The 17,836-nt window shown below is 36.5% G+C and overlaps 1 protein-coding gene across 1 annotated transcript in view; it reads right to left on the reverse strand.

Moving 5' to 3' along the window:
• LOC129239868 (methionine--tRNA ligase, mitochondrial) overlaps positions 1-17,836 on the reverse strand; it is a 102,460-nt gene that overhangs the window by 77,193 nt on the left and 7,431 nt on the right. The window contains exon 5 of the mRNA XM_054875510.1: positions 13,939-14,109. Coding sequence (XP_054731485.1) covers positions 13,939-14,109 — 171 coding nt within the window. The remainder of the gene's footprint in view (positions 1-13,938; positions 14,110-17,836) is intronic.

Genomic DNA, 17,836 nt, shown 5'->3' on the forward strand with positions numbered 1-17,836 from the left:
GTTCTACTGATATCACTTTTAATAGATTCGCCTTGGTTAGGAATCTTAATTGAAATATATTAAAAACAGTGAAGTCATAGATAGCAGCTGAATAGTGGCATGCACCAAAATGGAAAGATTTAGTCGCGAAGCAACAGTCGGGTATTGCGTACGCGCGTTTTGAAGATTCAATAAGATTAAGAAGAAACTAACATTATAACGGACAGGAGTACAGTTAGTAAAAGCTACAGACAGACAAGTAATTTGGGAAAAGTACAGTTTGATATTAAAATGAAATATAAGTAAAGTGGATATACACAGCACTTATCAGACCAATCATCACTTATGCCTCTGCGGTTTAATGGCGACGGACTATAGTTAAATCTACGCATCGAGAACTATACACGCTGTAAAGAAGGTGTAGGTTTATATAAATATTACAAGTGCCATGATCTTTAAGATGCTATCTGAGCAGTATCCACTGTTGTTGGCACTTAAAGACGACCTGATGCCCATAGTTTCATTTGGTAGCAATTTGCGTGAGCAATGGCGTGATCCAGGGTGCATTGAAAGAAGTTTGACGAATATTTTCTTTACCAATAGGTCCAAGAATAAAATAAGTCCTGAAGGTGGATAGTACTTTATCGATAGTAATAAGTATCCTATAAGTCCAAATGGAAACTTTTGCCGTCCTGAAAGTGGCAGAGTGGATAATGGACATGTGACATGTTCCATGGAGCACGAAACAGATTGGAACCTTTAGTGACTGTCGGGCTGCACTAAAGGCTCTGAAGAACCCAAAACAAACCTTAAAGATTGTTCAAAAATGTAAGAAGTTTAATTCTCTCTCAAGGCAGAATAAGCTTGTACCTATATGGGTTCCAGCACACTGGGGTGTTCAAGGGAATAAAATTGCCGCTAAATTGGCTAACTGTGGATCAGCGGTGATCCCACAGGGACCAAAACCAATAATCGAAATCAATTCTGCAGGAATCATTAAATGGGTATGTAATTTTCATAAAGAGCAACAGTCCGGTCTAGAACGCCGCAGAACTGCAAAGTTGTGACAAGCCCGAACAGAAAACTGTCGAACTTTCTTCTAAAACTTCGTTCCTTTTTTGTGTTACATTTTTTTTTTTTTTTTGGTTTTTACTGGACTGGCTTCCCATGTCTATTTATGCGCTGAACACGATTTTGAAGTCCAAAAGTGCCCATCGTGTCATTTGCTTTGAAAACCATATCAGAAACCAGCCTCATATAAAATAACAATAAAGTGTGCTTCACTAACCGAACCGATGAACTGTTCCTAACTTTAAAGTTCGTCTTAACTCCTTTCTTTTCTCAACTATCTGATAAAGATAACTTTAGTAGTTCAAAGCTAGAACTAGAGCTAGAAGCTGAGCTGGATTAAATATCGGGAACAACACAGCGTAACAATCATTGGTTTTTAAATTATTAGTTTTTTTTTTTTTGCAAAGATGCTACATACAGCGCGCAATCCCCTCCTCATCCTACTTTTAACTTCAAAACGAAATATGTACAAGGTAGCGCAAAATTAGTGATCCAATTTTATTTTTGAATCCTTTTTTTACTAAATAAAAAAAAAACGATTTTGCGCGATGTCAAATATGATTGGCGTACGAGAAAGTTATGAGGAATGTTAAACAAATTTGCAGCGGTCAATTTCGAAAAAGTAGCAAATACGATAATTTCGCGCTAAGGTGTCAATAGCCAGTCTTCTCTGATTATAGTTCGCCGATAAGTGGTTAGAAAATCACCCTTTGGGATATTTGAAATACAAAAATTTAACCAAATTTAAAATTAAAATAAAAAAATAAATAAATATAAAAAAATAAAAAATAAACAAATATTTCAAATAAATAAAATAAGATTTTGTTCTTCTGCTCAATGAAATGACTTTGAAATATCGCACCAATTGCGCTTTCAGTTTTAGGTATGTACTTTAACATGGAATATTAAAACCAAATCAAAAGTAATATATAACAAAATTAGGTTTTTCAATTAATAAGTTTTTTTTTTTTTAAAAAGGCTACCTAAAGCGACTACTTTTAACTTGGAAATTTCGGTTTTAAATAACTTTTTACTAAATACGATTTTGAGTTACGGAAATCTTTATTTTGACATTCACGTGCTCCATTGCTTGCCTGTACACTGCAGCGGTTCTGTTCTCAAGTGACAAATATGATTGGCGTACGATGCTATTTGAAAAAATTATAAATCTTTCGACACTGTACTATGAACAAAGTATTCTTGTATCCACATACGATAATTTCGCCTACAAGACAAAATGGATTGTTACATAGGAGAAAATATATAGTCAATTTTTGTCGTCACTGTATGAATTTGAGCACAATAAAATATTGTACCAGGTTATGAAATTTGCTATGTAGAATAAATTTTCAGCAAAAAGTCAACTTCGAAAAAATGGCACATACGATAATTTCGCGCAAAGCCTTCTCTGATTACAGTTCTCCGATAAGTGGTTAGAAAATCTGGGTATGCACCCTAGTTACCAACCAATTTCGCTTTGCCGATATTTAAAATTTAAAAATTTAAAAAAATTAAAATAAAAAATATAAAAATAAAAAAATATATATTAAAAAAAAATAAATATTTTTAATACTTTAAATAAATGCAGTAAGATTTTTGTTTTTTTATCAATAAAATGTCTGTGAAATATCGCAACAATTGCGCTTTCAGTTTGATACTGAAAATATGCCAATACTCTCTTTGTTGGGAATGGCAATGGTAATGCTTGTATGGGTTAGGCTAAGGCCTGCGAATGCACTGCGAATAGATTGATCTATCAATGATCATTGTGCGCCCCTAATTACTTAATCATAATTATTTAGTATACCGAGGAATCGAACCAGCTTCTTAGGAGGGAGCAATTGTAGGTCTTCCTCCTCTAGTATGTACGAGCCAAGGACTATGTGGCTCCTGTGGCCTGATGCCTCACAGTTGGCATTAGTGTTCCATAGACTCCTCTTCATCAAAACAGAATCTGCATAATCTTGAACTATTGTGTTAAAGTGTTTATTACAGGCAAAGTGACCTGTAAGTGCTCCATTGAGTAATCTGAGGTCCTTTTTTATGTAGGGTTACAGCAGATTTTGCTCTGTTGGTATTAAAGCTCAGAAACTTTTTGGAATGATTAAGGCCGCTTGTGCCATTCCAGTTTTCCCTGATTTTAGTTTGGATCCATTTTTTGGTTTCCCGTTTTATATTAGTTTTGTTAAAGCCGAAAAATGAGGTTGGTCTAAGAAATAGCCCTTCTGACCCTTTTTTGGCATAAAGTCTGCCTTCTCGTTTCCTTCGCATCCGTCATGTCCTGATACCCAAATCAGTGAGACCTGATTATGAGGGGCCAGTTTGTTGAGTGCATTCTTACATTCTATTAGGACTTTTGACTGTGAATGTGAAGCTATTCAAGGCTTTGAGAACCGAAAGTGGCTGTCCGAAAGTATTTTAATTTTTACTTTCTCGAACCCTCTTTTGGATATGATTTCTCCTGCTTCCATTATGGCGAAGAGCTTCGCATGGAACATTGTGGTATCTGTACTTAGTGTTAGAGATTTGTGTGCTCTAGGCCTCACTATTCCTGCTCCTATTCCTTGGAGCGTTTTGGAACCATCGGTGTACCATTTTGGTGAGTCATTTATCCATGTTGGGTTGGTGTTTCACTCTTCCCTACAGGGGAAGATAAGCTCTCTTTTTATAAAATTGATACGGGTTCCGTGTGGTCATTCGCCTGGATTATGCATACTGCATGTTGAACCCTGTTCAAGATATTGCGGTGTCCAGTAAGATCTGCTAGTTTAAGTTTTTCTTTCATATGAAAGAGAGTGCTTGCATAGTAGTTTTGTGCTGCGTTTCCATGCCAGCAGTTGGGGTAGTTCTCATGGCCCCTGTTATGCTTAGACGCGCCAGCTTTTGTATTATAGTTTACACAGTTTTGATATAGCAGTAGTTTGATTTGTTTTAACCCACCATACCAACGCCCCATATAGTAGAATAGGTCTTACGATTTGGGTGTGGATCCAGAAGGTCATTTTAGTGTTCAGACCTCAGGATTTACCCAAGAGTTGTTATGTTGTCCAAATGTTTTTCGTTGCCTTTTTTATTACTGAGTTTAGGTGGGCCTCCCAAGTGAATTTTCTATTCAAGATAATTCCTAGATATTTAACCTCTTCCCTTAGAGGTACATCTATTCTATTTATTCCCAGGGTGGGTATATTTAGAACCCTTTTCTTGGTAAATGAGAAAATAGTGGTTTTGGAAGGGTTGGGGAAGTTTTCACTTCAACTTAGCTTTCACTTCCTTTAGTTGCATTAAAAAATTGAAGTGCGGTGTTGGTAATGTCGCGGAGTGTAAATACTTCTGTGCATGTAAGCAAAGTATAATAGGAGCAGTGAAGCGTTAGAATTTGCGAACAGAAAATTTATTTGGACGTTTCGTCTAAATGAAAGTAGGTGAATATGTATGTATGTGTTTGTATGTATGTATGTACATGCTTACATGAATGTGTACTTGGAAAAATCCTTTTGTAATACATTCAGCAGACAATGTCATTAAGAATTCGCCGACGCAGAACAATTAAATGCTCGGATTAGTTTCAATTGTAGTAGCCTTGCATGGCCAAAGCTATAGAAAATATCTAAAGAGTGAGAAATAATTGTCGTTGCTTAGGGAATATGTGTTCAACTAGGGAATACGTGTATACATACCTATAATCAAACACATTTGCTTAGTAGGGTGGTACACATTTTCAGAATCGAAAATTATGGTCTAAGGGGCAGTCCGTGGAATTGATTTAATCAGGTTCGAAGGAAAACTTGCAGGCGCCGAACTAAAGAGTTGGCATTTTACACATACATTCTACATTAATTACTGCTTTCAACTGGAAAAATGATGAACTTCAAAGTGGAAAAGTATGAGCTGACCTGAGTTGGGTGCAATACCTGTAAAAACTAGCAGACTTTGGTTGTAGATGAGGCGATTGTCATGTGAGACTAAATAAAAATGGAGCCAGTTGTTATATTTAATAGCGAGCATCCATTGCAAAATTATAAAAGACCCACGTATTCTACCGCCGCACCCGAATGAGTTGTCGCGTAACTAACACTCAGGAATGCGTAGATTCGAATATCCGCGCATGAAAGAGCAAAATGATAGACATTTTTTTTTTCTAATAGCTATCGCCCCTCGGCAGGAAATGGCAAGCCTCCGAATATATTTCTGCCATGAAAACGCATCTCAAAAAGAAGATCTGCCGTTTAGAGGTCCCTCGATTTGTGAAAAAATATAAAGAAGCGCACCACTAATAGGAGGTGGAGCTCGGTCAAACACCCAAAAAAGACGTAAGCCCCAATTATATATAATATATAAGTATAATATATTGGCAAGTTTTGACTATTTATTCTATTTACTTTTTAATTTCAATTATTTCCTATAAAAATATAATTCTTTCCATAACAATGGCATATTAACCCAAGTATCAAACTTTGTGCAAGTAAAAAAAAAATATAAAAACATTTGATCAAAATTTTAGATCTTTCAACCAGATTAAGAAAAAGAAAAACATTTGACGCTCATAACCCATGAAAATCTAGCACAAGGTGACACAAAATTAAAAAATAAATCTTGTCGGAAGATATATAATTTGTGCAAATAGTGTCGACATCTGCAGAATACAAACAGACAAACAGTGAAGCGCGTAAAGGTCAAAACAAAGATTTCCATCACTCAAAATCATTTTTTTATGAAGTAAAAAAGTCATTTAAAAGCACAATTGGTTCGATGATTAATTTTGAGCCACCTTGTATGTATGTAATATATGTATATCAAAATGCACGTTTGAGGTGATTCATAATTTTCGTTGATTTTTGATAGATTTTTCCCCTTACAAAACCGAATTTTTCGCAACATCGAATTCTCTTCATATAATAGAAAACAAATTCAATGCATTCGTTATTAAAATTTATTGAGCATAGCCAGAATTTTTCTAAAAGGTTTGAAATATATATGTAGGTATGAAGACTTGTTCAATTTTTTTTTAATTTTGTGTAATGGGTGAAAAATTTAGTTATATGGTGTTTGATGTAATATAACCCAGATTTTTATAAAATAATTTTTTTAAATTAATAACTAAAAACAAAAAAATATAATAATATTAAAAAAAATAAAAAAATAAAAATACAAATAAAAAAACAAATAAAAACTTTTTTAATTAAAAAATTAATAATAAAAAAATTAAAAAATTTAAAAATAATAAAGAAATTAAAAAATAATAAAAAATAATAATTTTTTTAATTAAAAAAAGGGATTGTTAATTTTTTTTTGAAGGAAAAATATAAATATATATTTTTTTAAATTTGTATGGAAAATCTAAAAAAAAAATTGGTATTTTAAATAAAATAAAATTAATTTAAATAAAACTGTTTTTTTTTAATTTTTCCATAAAATTTTTTTTTAGATTTTTCATACAACTTTCTTAAAAGGTATATGTTATTCTAAACTAAGTTTTGTTTTTTTTTAATTTTTTTATCAAAAAAATTTTTTTAATTTTTGGAAGATTATGGAAATTTTATGGAATTTTTTTTAGATTTTTTAAATTAAATTAAATTAATTAAAATAAACCGTTTTCTTTTTATTTTTCCATATTTTTTTTTTTACTTTTTTAAAAAGTATATGTTATTCCAAACTAAGAATTGTTTTATTTTTAATTTTTTTATCAAAAAGATTTTTTTTTAATTTTTGGAGAATTATGGAAATTTTATGGATTTTTTTTAGATTTTTTAAATTAAATAGAATTAATTAAAATAAAACTGTTTTTTTCCATAATTTTTTTTTTACGTTTTTAAAAAGTATATGTTATTCCAAACTAAGAATTGTTTTTTGTTTAATTTTTTTATCTTTTTTTTAATTTTTGGAATATTATGGAAATTTTATGGAATTTTATTTAGATTTTTAATACAGGGTTTTTTAAAAGTAAATGTTATTCTAAAACAAAAATTGTTTTTTATTTTTTAATTTTTCATCAATTTTTTTTTTTTAATTTTTGAGAAATTATGCGAATTGTATGACTGAATTGTATTGATTTTTCATAGAACTTTTTTAAAAAGTATATATTATTCTAAAAGAAAAATTGTTTTTTTTTCTAAGTTTTTCATCAAATTTTTTAATTTTTAATTTTTAGAAATTTTATGTAATTTCTTTTAGAGTTTTCAAACAACTTTCTTAAAAAGTAGGTATATATTATTCTAAAACAAAAATTGTTTTTTTTCAATTTGTTCATAAATTTTTTTTTTTTAATTTGTTCATAAATATTTTTTTTTTAATTTTTCTAAAATTATGGAAATTTTATGGAACTTTTTTTATTCTTCTTAAAAATTTATTTTTATTTTTTACTTGATAGCTAAAACAATCCTCAGTATTCTCTGAAAATTTCATAATGGTGTCCCAATAACTTTTTGAGCTATATTTAAAAAAATAAGACAGAAATCATAAATGACAAAAAACATTAAAAATGTTTTCCAAAAATTTTGAACAAAAACGAATAAAATAACTACAAAATAAAAAAACATAAAAATGTTTTCCAAAAAGTTTAATAAAAAAAATTAAATTTCATTCAAGTATATTTCCACCAACCCGGATCGACCGGAATTTATATTTGGTCGAGGGTTGTCACTCCAGCAGCATTCCCTGTCTATGCATGGGGAAAATTTATGCTGCTTGAAGCAATTGAATCGTTGAATCGTCGAATCGCTTATATGTTATCTAGATGTCTGGGTCACCCATTTCCCTATTATAGTGATTCTACACCTTCATTAAAATCTTGAAAATTCTACTAATAATCAACATTACCAACGTCATTTACTGAACTCCGTGAAAGAATAAGGAAAAACGACCCGAATTGTTGAAATGTATTCCCTCCGCTCCATAGTGAAGCGTAGAACCAGGTAAGACAATACACTGGCTTGCTTATCAAGAAATTTCTAGTAGAGTAGAACATGCCTGTGTTGGACCATCTGCTTAATTTTCCGTGTTTCGTGAGCAGCATCCTGCCCATTTTCTGAAACTTGAATATTTTAGTTTTTTTTTCATTGAAGTTATTCCTCACGTTATGTGGAAGGTGGGTGGGGTTATCATCCGACTCAGAGTAAGTGTGTCATGTTCACCAAGTTCTGTTGCGAAATCAAAAAAGCGCTCTGAAAAGCTATTAGTTTATGACTCAGTTTGGAAAATTTCGCAGTAACCTTCAGACTTATAAAACTGTTGGGAATCAAGCGCTTGCAGTGCCCGGACAAGTAAGTAAGTCAACATGCTGCAGTGCTCAGAAATCGACTACGCCAGTGTGAGTCCTAAAATTTTAAATGAACAAAGTTAGGCGTGGTTTCTCACGTTGGTCTACCCTAAACCAAGTTTTTGGTCATAAAATGAGATTTTGGGGGTATCTGAAAACTTGCGCCTATAACATTCTTTAAAGTGCCGCAACACATCACTGTCATTCAATGTAATTTAGATATCTAATTTTTTGTTTATCATTTTTTTTTTTGTATCTCCTCAATGCATTCAAGTTTTCATCAGAAAAGGTGACAAAAGGTGAGAGAATTCTTATAACTATGCATGCGTGACCCCATTGTCACACGGGGCTCAATTCATCTTTTCGCATATAATTAATTATAAAATACTTAAATATGCATAGGCAAAGGTGTAGAAATGGGATTGGAGCAGCCCCAAAACTTCCATCAAAACGTGGCAAATTAATCTAATTTTGAATTCAAAACTATAACAATGAATGTGAAGGGCAAAAGCACGCACGGATGAGGGTACATCATCAATGAGGGACAAATACACACACACATGCACACGTACTGCGCAATATAACCAATCTAAAACACATACGCACACACACACACAAGTCTGTTATTGTTATTGCCAGCCTCTTGCAAATGTGGTTCAGAAATCACAGAAACGAAGCAAAATTGGGCTAAGGAAGTGAAGTAGGCTAAAGAAAGGTCATAAACAATGAAAATGTGTGTGATACAAAAACTTTTGTGGCCGACGAGTTATACGCACTCAAATTCAACAACCAAAAGTTTAAATTAACTTATGGCAGTTATGACCAAACAAACACGTAACTTAAAGAAAGCAAACACACCCATTGATGGGTAGAAAAGTAGACAGGAGAAATATTTTTGATGTGGGAGAAACAGCGGATGGTTTTGTATGCAAAAGTCAGCGCACGTGAAGAAATTGTTTGCTTATCATGCAGTGGATCGGGCCAAAAACTATTCTTATGCAAATACTATAGTTCAAGCAAGGCACTCACGATTTAGGATCCTCTAAATAGGAATCAGACTTATTTTAGTGGATTAACAATAGTGAGAAGAACTTGTGGTGACACCTTAGGCCCACAGCTTCTATTCGAGAGTTGCAAGCAGCTCAAAGTGGACGTCTGACTTGGATCAAACACTGTGTTTGTATAAACCTGTACTTTACGAAGATCACCAAAACGAGATGTGCGCTGATACCCGCCACGTGAGCACAATTTCCAATAAGCTACGATACTCCGCTTTTTATGACGGCTACAGCAAATATTTATACATCCTTTTTGGGTGTTTGGCCGAGCTCCTCGTACTCCTATTTGTGGCGTGCGTCTTGATGTTGCTCCACAAATGGAGGGACCTACAGTTTCAAGCCGACTCCGAACGGCACGCACTTACATTCTTGGCTTTTTGGGAAGCATTAACATTTTTGGCGAATGCTGGCTGTCTTTGGTTGAATATAAACCCGGATATGTTCCGTAACGCGGAACTAACTCTCGTGGAAAAGATAGAAGGTATCTCTTGTTGTTATAGCAGCTTACTTAACTCTGTCAGTGCAATGTAGTTACCGATCGTCTTTCTTTTAGTTCATCTAAGAGTAAGTTCAGGAAACTTTGTTTCGACAGGTTGGGTCCAGAGCAAAAGAGTAGATTTGATGGGGCATGTGAAAAGCGGGTTAGTATCGTGCGGAGTGCCTTCACATCCTGGGCATACTCGTATGTTGGGTACGTCGAGGTCAATTCTGGATAGGTAGGAGTTTAGTCTGCTACAATATCCAGAACATACAAAAGTTACGCGGGCCTCTCGTGGTACCGATGGACCACGACTATGACATTCAGGGGTCGGAAGTTTAGAAAGGTGGTAAGTGTCATTGTCATTGAACGTCTTTCTAAACACTAACCGGTCCAGTAGTTGTTCGGTTAGTTTTGTCCTGGATCTCGTCGGAAGAGTTGAAGAGATGCCTTCTGATGTTCCTGCGAGGCGGCTTAGGGTCCAGCAGGTGTGAAGCCTATGGTAGCACCCGAGTAGAAACTGTTTGCTGAGCACTTTACTGTGCTCCTTGACGGGATTATCTGTGCCTAGCTCTGTAGGTGCTGTAGGGAAGACATCAGGGGGCATCTCGTGGCTGTCCAGTATTTTGGCATGTCTGGAGCTTTGTTCGCTGCGAATCACTATTTTCAGGCGACCAGACAGGTGCAGCGTAATTTAGAAGGTATTTTTTACTGCCTAGTTGGTGTCCTCTTATGAGTAAAGGCTGACATCATCGTAACCAGATTCAATGGATCGGGCAGGTAAGGAAAACTTTTCGGCATTTTACTGTAACTGACGTGTAAAAAAGGATAAACTCCTATCAAATCAGCAATATATGGCTTCCTTTCCGACCTGAAGGGAAAGACAACGCAATAAAAATCACTTTAAATAGCGTTAGGAGCGCTTCCGACCAAAACATATCCTTTATATCTATAGTGATTTCAAAACCATAGTAGGCAAAAAAGAGATATTTAGTCGCAAAATCGGAAAATTTAGCCTCTAAGGCAAAACCTCTGCGAACGACTTCTTCGCAGTCCGTAATGAGGAAATATATTAGACTAGACTTGTGCTCTCCGATAAAAAAAACTTAAAACCAAACCAATAATTTGTATCTACGTACAATCTGAGGACCTATAATTAACTTAAATAATCATATAATTGCAGGTAAGAACCACGCACGTCTCTGTGCTGCATGAAAGAGTCTAAACAATTCTGTATCCGGCAGATTACCCCTTCGATTCCCACTCCTGATTACAGAGAGTATTGTACAACATAAGGCACGCGAGCAATAAGATTACTTTTTTAGCTCTCTACGACGACGCGCCGCCGAAAAAGAAATTTGATTGCCTTATAGCCTGGCTGACGGAAAAAATGAAAAAATTTTGCCTGACTGTTCGGATGCCAACGGGTGAAAGCACGTCGAATGAAATTTAGGTCAGTTCTGTCCATCAGTCCGAAGGGATATCCGGCAATCTATGCCTGATACCGCGGATTCAGTTATCTTGATATTTCATATAAAGTTTTATCGAATGTTTTACAAAAAAAACCAAAGCCCAATGCACTGATTGTAGTTATAGTTCGCTGAATCCAGCATGAATTATATATTCATATAACAGTCCTTATCCTGAAATGTCAGTCCTAAATACGGGTCGTTCCGGTAACGTAGAACCGACGTTCGAGGGAACGTCACAAAAGAAGTGAGGCCTTTTGGTATGCCTGAAATTGAAATCTGCCACAAAACTAACATGGCTGAATATAAAGGCCTTAAGTAACACCACCATGCCAGACGCGGCTTTAAATAGGGTGATCTTTATCGTGAGTCTACTTTGATCTGAAGCTAGATAATATGAAACGAGAGCAAGGCGGAGTATCTCCTAATATTCAACAAATAGTTAGCGCACTCAGTGGTCCGTAATCAGGACACTTTTGCGACTTCAAGAGGAAATAGATTCATTTATTTTAGGTTTTATACCAGCATTGAAATTCAACGACAGGAAGAGAGTTCACCTAGAATAGCCACTTTTGACTAAGTTGGCAGTTAAGCAGTAAGTTCTCTCTGCCGTATGAGCCTTTGTAAGCCTCTCATCATTCGTTCGGCTTAACTCATTGAGCAAAGCTTGTACTATGAAGCGGCCTTTGTAGTATTCGGAAGATAGTTTATGCGTTTTATGGATTTATGGAACTCGGCGCTTTGGCGACGGCGAACAGCAGAGACGATGACACAGACTTGGGGCAGAGGATAAAAATACAGTGGCTCTGTTAGTTAACTCAGGTCGTGCGACGGGATAAAGAATGTGGTACCTACAGTGTTAGTGATACAGCTTAAGGCAGGAGGTGTCAGACGAGTTTGGCCGAGTTTAACAAAGCGCGCCAGTTGTTTATTTCTCGTGCTAACCGGCGCCAGTTGGACACACCACGTCCTTTTCCACCTGATTTTTTTCAAAGTAGAGAGTAACTTTCTCTTCCTCTGCTGTCACCAGTTGGTACCGCATCGAATACTTTCAGAACCAGAGCATTTGTATCCATTCGGACGACATGATACAGCCAACGAAGCTGCTAAATCCTTATTCGCTGCACAATGTTTATGCCGTCGTAAGGGTCATACAGCTCATCGTTCCATCGCCTACGAAAGTGGCCGTCGCCAACATGCAAAGGTACAAAACCCTTCCTCAAAATCATCTCTCAAACACACCAAGCGATGCTTCATCGGATATTATCATCGTCCAAGCTTCTGCGCCATACGTTAGGACGGGCATAATGCGAGATTTATGAAGAGTTAGTTTTGTTCGTCGAGAGAGGACTTTACTACTCAGTTGCCTACTTAGTCCAAAGTAGCACTCGTTGGCAAGAAAGATTCTACGTTGGATTTCATATATATATACATATAACTGGCGCGTACACCCTTTTTGGGTGTTTGACCGAGCTCCTCCTCCTATTTGTGGTGTGCGTCTTGATGTTGTTCCACAAATGGAGGGACCTACAGTTTCATGCCGGCTCCGAACGGCAGATATTTTTATGAGGAGCTTTTTCATTGCCTGCCGAGAGGCGACCGTTATTAGAAAAATGTTTTTCTTAATTTTGGTGTTTTCACCGAGATTCGAACCGACGTTCTCCCTGTGAATTCCGAATGGTAGTCACGCACCTACCCATTCGGCTACGGCGGCCGATTGGTTTTAGTGCTGACATTATTATCGAAGTCTCTTACAACCTCAAAATCATAACTGTCAACATTGACGTGGGCGCCGATACGCGACTGTTTGTTTGATGACAGGAAGAAATTCATTTTGTCCTCGTTCACCACCAGACCCCTTCACTTCGCTTCTTTATCCAGTTTGGAAAAGGCTGAACTACGCGGTTACAGCTCGTATTAATACGAAGACTTGAACTATTAAAAACCAAAAAGAAAAAGTAAACTAAGAACTAAAGAAGACAAGTCACTGCGAAGCAACCAAACACCAAATACCAAAAATCAGTTGGGCAAAAAACAAGCTGCAGTAGAAGGAAACAGCGACGTGTGCGCTTAAATTTCCAATCACTGCCGGCTTTCACAAGAAGTTTGCTAACTTCTTAAGCTAACTTTGAACAATCTCAAGTTTATTAGTGAACTGTTTTTTTTTCTTAGCAACGATTTAATTACCCTCATTTGCTACACTTTAAACTTAGGCAAAAGTTCTTCCGCCATCCAACTACAATTTTTGCTTTGTTTCACTTTTCTTTTGCTATTTATTATGTTGTTGTTGGTTCTTTTTTTTTATTTTCTTCTATGTTTTTTGACGAATTTCCGCTTGCAACCATAACTAGCAAAAAGTAGTGGGGTAAAAATTCTACTTTACAACCCCACTGCCGTGACTGCATGCAAACACGGCGCGCAACTTCGGCAACTACATTGCGGTCACTTGATAAGCTCCGCTCAATGAGCTTTGTTGGTTAATTTCTTACGAAATGTTTAAGTTGTGTTGCTGCCTGCATTCTCACTTTAAGCACTTGCCATGCCCACTAAGTGCTTTTAGTTCACACTATATGTATTTAAGTATGTAGGTTCATGTATGTATGTATGTAATCTGTTTCGTTTACTTACTGCCATCGCTATGCGCTACACCCTCACGGAGCAGAAAGTACCGCAGGCCCTCCATTGTGTAAGTTTCCGCAGCCGCAACAGGATCCACGACGTTTTGCTTACTTTTCGACATTTTCTGCCCATCCACTGTCCAGTGGGAGTGAACGAATAGTTGTTGTGGAGGTTCCAAACCTGGAAGTAGGAAATTTAAGTGGCTCAGCGAGTTGAGTGAGCAAACAAAAATACTTAATTAACTGCAAATCGATCTAGGAAAAAGTTGAGCGACAACAATAGCCAACTTTGAAATGAAAAAAAGATTAATAAAAAAAAATAATAATTTTCCTTAACATTGTTGTTGCGCTAAAAAAAATGTTGACTGACTAAACGCAAGGAATTTTCGAAGGAGTACTGCCTTTAATTAGCTTTACGCCATTGAATTGATGATCAGCAAAAATTAAGTAGGCAAGTTTGTCAATAGAGATAATAGAGAGGGGTAGATAGTCTGGTGATAGTCACGTGAGTAGTAAAGTCCTCTCTCGACGAACAAAATTAACACTCTATAAGGTTCTCATCATGACCGTCGTAACGTATGGCGCAGAAGCTTGGACAATGACCTCATCCGAAGAGACGTACCTTTGAGTGTAGGAGAGAAAGATTCTGCAGACGATTTTTGGACCTCTGCACGTTAGCGATTGCGAGTATTGCAGGCAATGGATCGATGAGCTCTATAAGCATTACGATGACATAGACATAGCGCACCGATTAGAGATCCAGAAGCTACGTTGGCTGTGTCATGTCGTCTAAATGGATACAAACGCTCCTGCTCTGAAAGTATGCGATGCGGTACCAATAAGAAGATAGTCTGGTGCAAGCGTTAGTACTTACGTATGAATACCTCAGGCAAAGGAGAATGCAAGTCATTTTTTCAGTACCCACTAACGAAATTAACTCTTACACATTTCCCCTTCGACTTATTCCTGTCGTTTAAGTTATATTTTGAGCTTTGGTGAATTAGAAGACTTATAGCAGAAATCAAAAACAAATATTTTTGAAATGCTAGCACATTTGACGGTGAAGCCGTTGAAGCAGAGGCCGCTTGATGGCGGGAGAAACATGTGGCCAAAAACCATGTGAACCACTCCCTATGTGCCTTAAGTGCTGAGCTGGTATTAAGATGCCACAACCCGTTGCACTTATTGCACCTAACCGAGGTGGAGTTCGGGTGGAGCCGGATGTGGCAAATGCAGCAATAGAATATTTCTGGTCCAGGGTTAGATTCGATACCAGCCCTGAAGGGAAGTTTCCAAATACTTCAACATGCTGCGTAGCAAAGCTCCTGTGGCGATAGATTTGGGGTGAGATACAGTACACTAAACAGAGATAGTTTACTGGGGCGGCAGCCCTTGGTCGGGAAAAACCCGTGTAACGTAGAACCGGCTGCTCCGCACGACACTAACCACCTTTTCACATGGCCTATCAAACCTACTCACGTAACATTTCTTTCCCTCTGGACCCAACCTGTCGAACAGCAAGTTTCCTGGACCTACCGTTAGATGAGCTAGACGAAGACGAACGGTAATTTACACTGCGCTAACAGGGCAAAGTTACTGCTACAATAACAACACAAATATTTTTGTGGTACATCTTAACCCGCTATATCCCTCTGTTATGAGTATTTTTGGCCTTTTCTTGCAAAGAGACCGAAAAGACTTGCCTATTAAGTAGTTAGAGGATTAAAATGTTCCACAAAAATGTTTCTCGTTGTTTATCACACCAAACTGCTAAGCACATCATATGGTATATCTGAAATCCAAGAAACACATAGTTTCCTATGTCGATCTACCATAAAAATGGGTCAAAATTGTGTCCCTCTGAAATAAAATGCTGACGTAAATTTTCAAATCGCCGATTCACGTAAGTACGAGAGTTGCTTCTTATATTTTGCGCCCAATTAATTATTTATTTTTTCAAATTATTCTCTTTAGAAGTGAATGCAGCTCTGCATTCGTTAGAATCAATTTCCAAAGCTCCTTTGTTACTCAGAAGTGGATACCCCCAAAAGGGCCTTTCAGCCGTAGAAATACGTCGACCTCGCATTTTATTTTTAATGTTTGGGAACAAAAAGAAATCTGGACTGTAAGCGGATGAGCATTTAATTCAATCTTTGAGTGCTCAAAAACTCTCTTGTGTGAGCCTATATGAGAGAGCTCGCTTTGTCTTGGTGAACGATGATTCGTCTTCGGCAATCGGTTTTTCTTAATCCTCCGAAAACTTCTAACAAACAAATGGTTGTGCACCACTCAGAATTGACTATTTTAAGTTACTCTAGTGATACAGTTTCGACATGACCAGATTTTCTGATTACCTTTTACTTTCAGGTGCATTCACTTTCAGTTGCTTCGTCCACTAACATTTTTTGTTGGATTAAACTCATCATGGAACACCCATACTATAGAATGCAGTTTTGTTTTCGGCTCACAAGCATAGATCTAAGGCTCGTCATTTGTTACGATGTCATGAACATGCTCTGAACCACTGCTGCTGAATTTCAAGAACATTTCTTTACACCAACGACAAGAGTTCTTTTTTGGACAACTGCCGAACAATCCAATTTCATGGGATATCCAACGAAAGCACATATCCTTGACAACCAAATGCTCATGCCTCTATCGTGCAATATGTCACATGACGATCTTGCTTTATCAATTGACGCACAGCATCGATTGTTTCTCTTACAAAAACCGCTGTTGGACGGCCTTGACGAAATTCATCCCGCCACTTTGCAAGTCATTGTACCAGCATATTACAGTTTCTAAGTGTGGTGCTTCAACGCTTAAAGTCTAAGTAAGTTGATTATTGCACTCCGGTCCCGATATAAGTAGTTCACGTCGAAAATCGTAATACATAAATCATCATACGAAAATTTTCACATGTTTAATTTCTCATTTAGGCAAGTTGAATTTTTCAACTCACTGAAAAAAGAACAAATAAAGCTCATAAGTGAAAACGTTTTATGTAAGTTTTTGCTAAAAACATAATGAAATTTTTATCAAAAAAATCGAATTACAGCTCATCACAAGTAGTGTTGCAAAGGCGCAAAATATAAGAGGGAACCCTCGACCATTACTTTTTTCCGCCTCTTCCCGAAATTGTTGTCAGATCGCGTGGCTTTAAATGCCGATTTAAGAATGTGCAAAAAGTAGGAATTTTGACACCTCCTAAAAAAATTGAGACTTAAACTTTTAAATCACTGTAAACTTTCAAACTTTTTTGTTCTTTCTACCAGAATTCATTGTCGGAACTTTGTCATTTTTTTATTGTTGTATAGTAGGCCGGGTCGATTTGTGGGGAGGCAAAAAAATCGCCCATTGCTCTGTGAAAATCATATTCCAGGGATCAAAATAAGAAACTTTGCCGAAGGAACCATACCTCTAAAACGAATTCTGATGTCCCCCAATTTGGGTCGAACTTTTTAGTTTCTTTTCTCATGTAAAGGCCAAAAACGGTGATATTTTGAAATGATTGTATGGGGAACCCCCCAGGGGAGTTCCAGGGGGTGTGCCACTGGCATGGGTGGATCGGCCGTCCAAAGTTAGTGGGGGTCGGTCATACATTTGGACTCGATTGGAGCACTCTAAATGGGTCAAAGTGGGATTTTTCGTTCGACCCGAATTGGGGGACATCAGAATTCGTTTTAGAGGTATAGTTCCTTCGGCAAAGTTTCTTATTTTGATCCCTAGAATACGATTTTCACAGAGCAATGAGCAATTTTTAAATCGACCCGCCCTATTGTATAGTGTTCTTAATAAATAGAAATTTGAAATTTAGATTTCGATAATTCATCAGTTTTTTTTTCTTGTAAACTTTAATTATTATTGTTATTTGGTATGGAGTCTACAAGTTGTTTTAGCATTGAGGA

The sequence above is a fragment of the Anastrepha obliqua genome, chromosome 1 (genome assembly GCF_027943255.1).
Source record: "Anastrepha obliqua isolate idAnaObli1 chromosome 1, idAnaObli1_1.0, whole genome shotgun sequence".
Taxonomy (NCBI): domain Eukaryota; kingdom Metazoa; phylum Arthropoda; class Insecta; order Diptera; family Tephritidae; genus Anastrepha; species Anastrepha obliqua.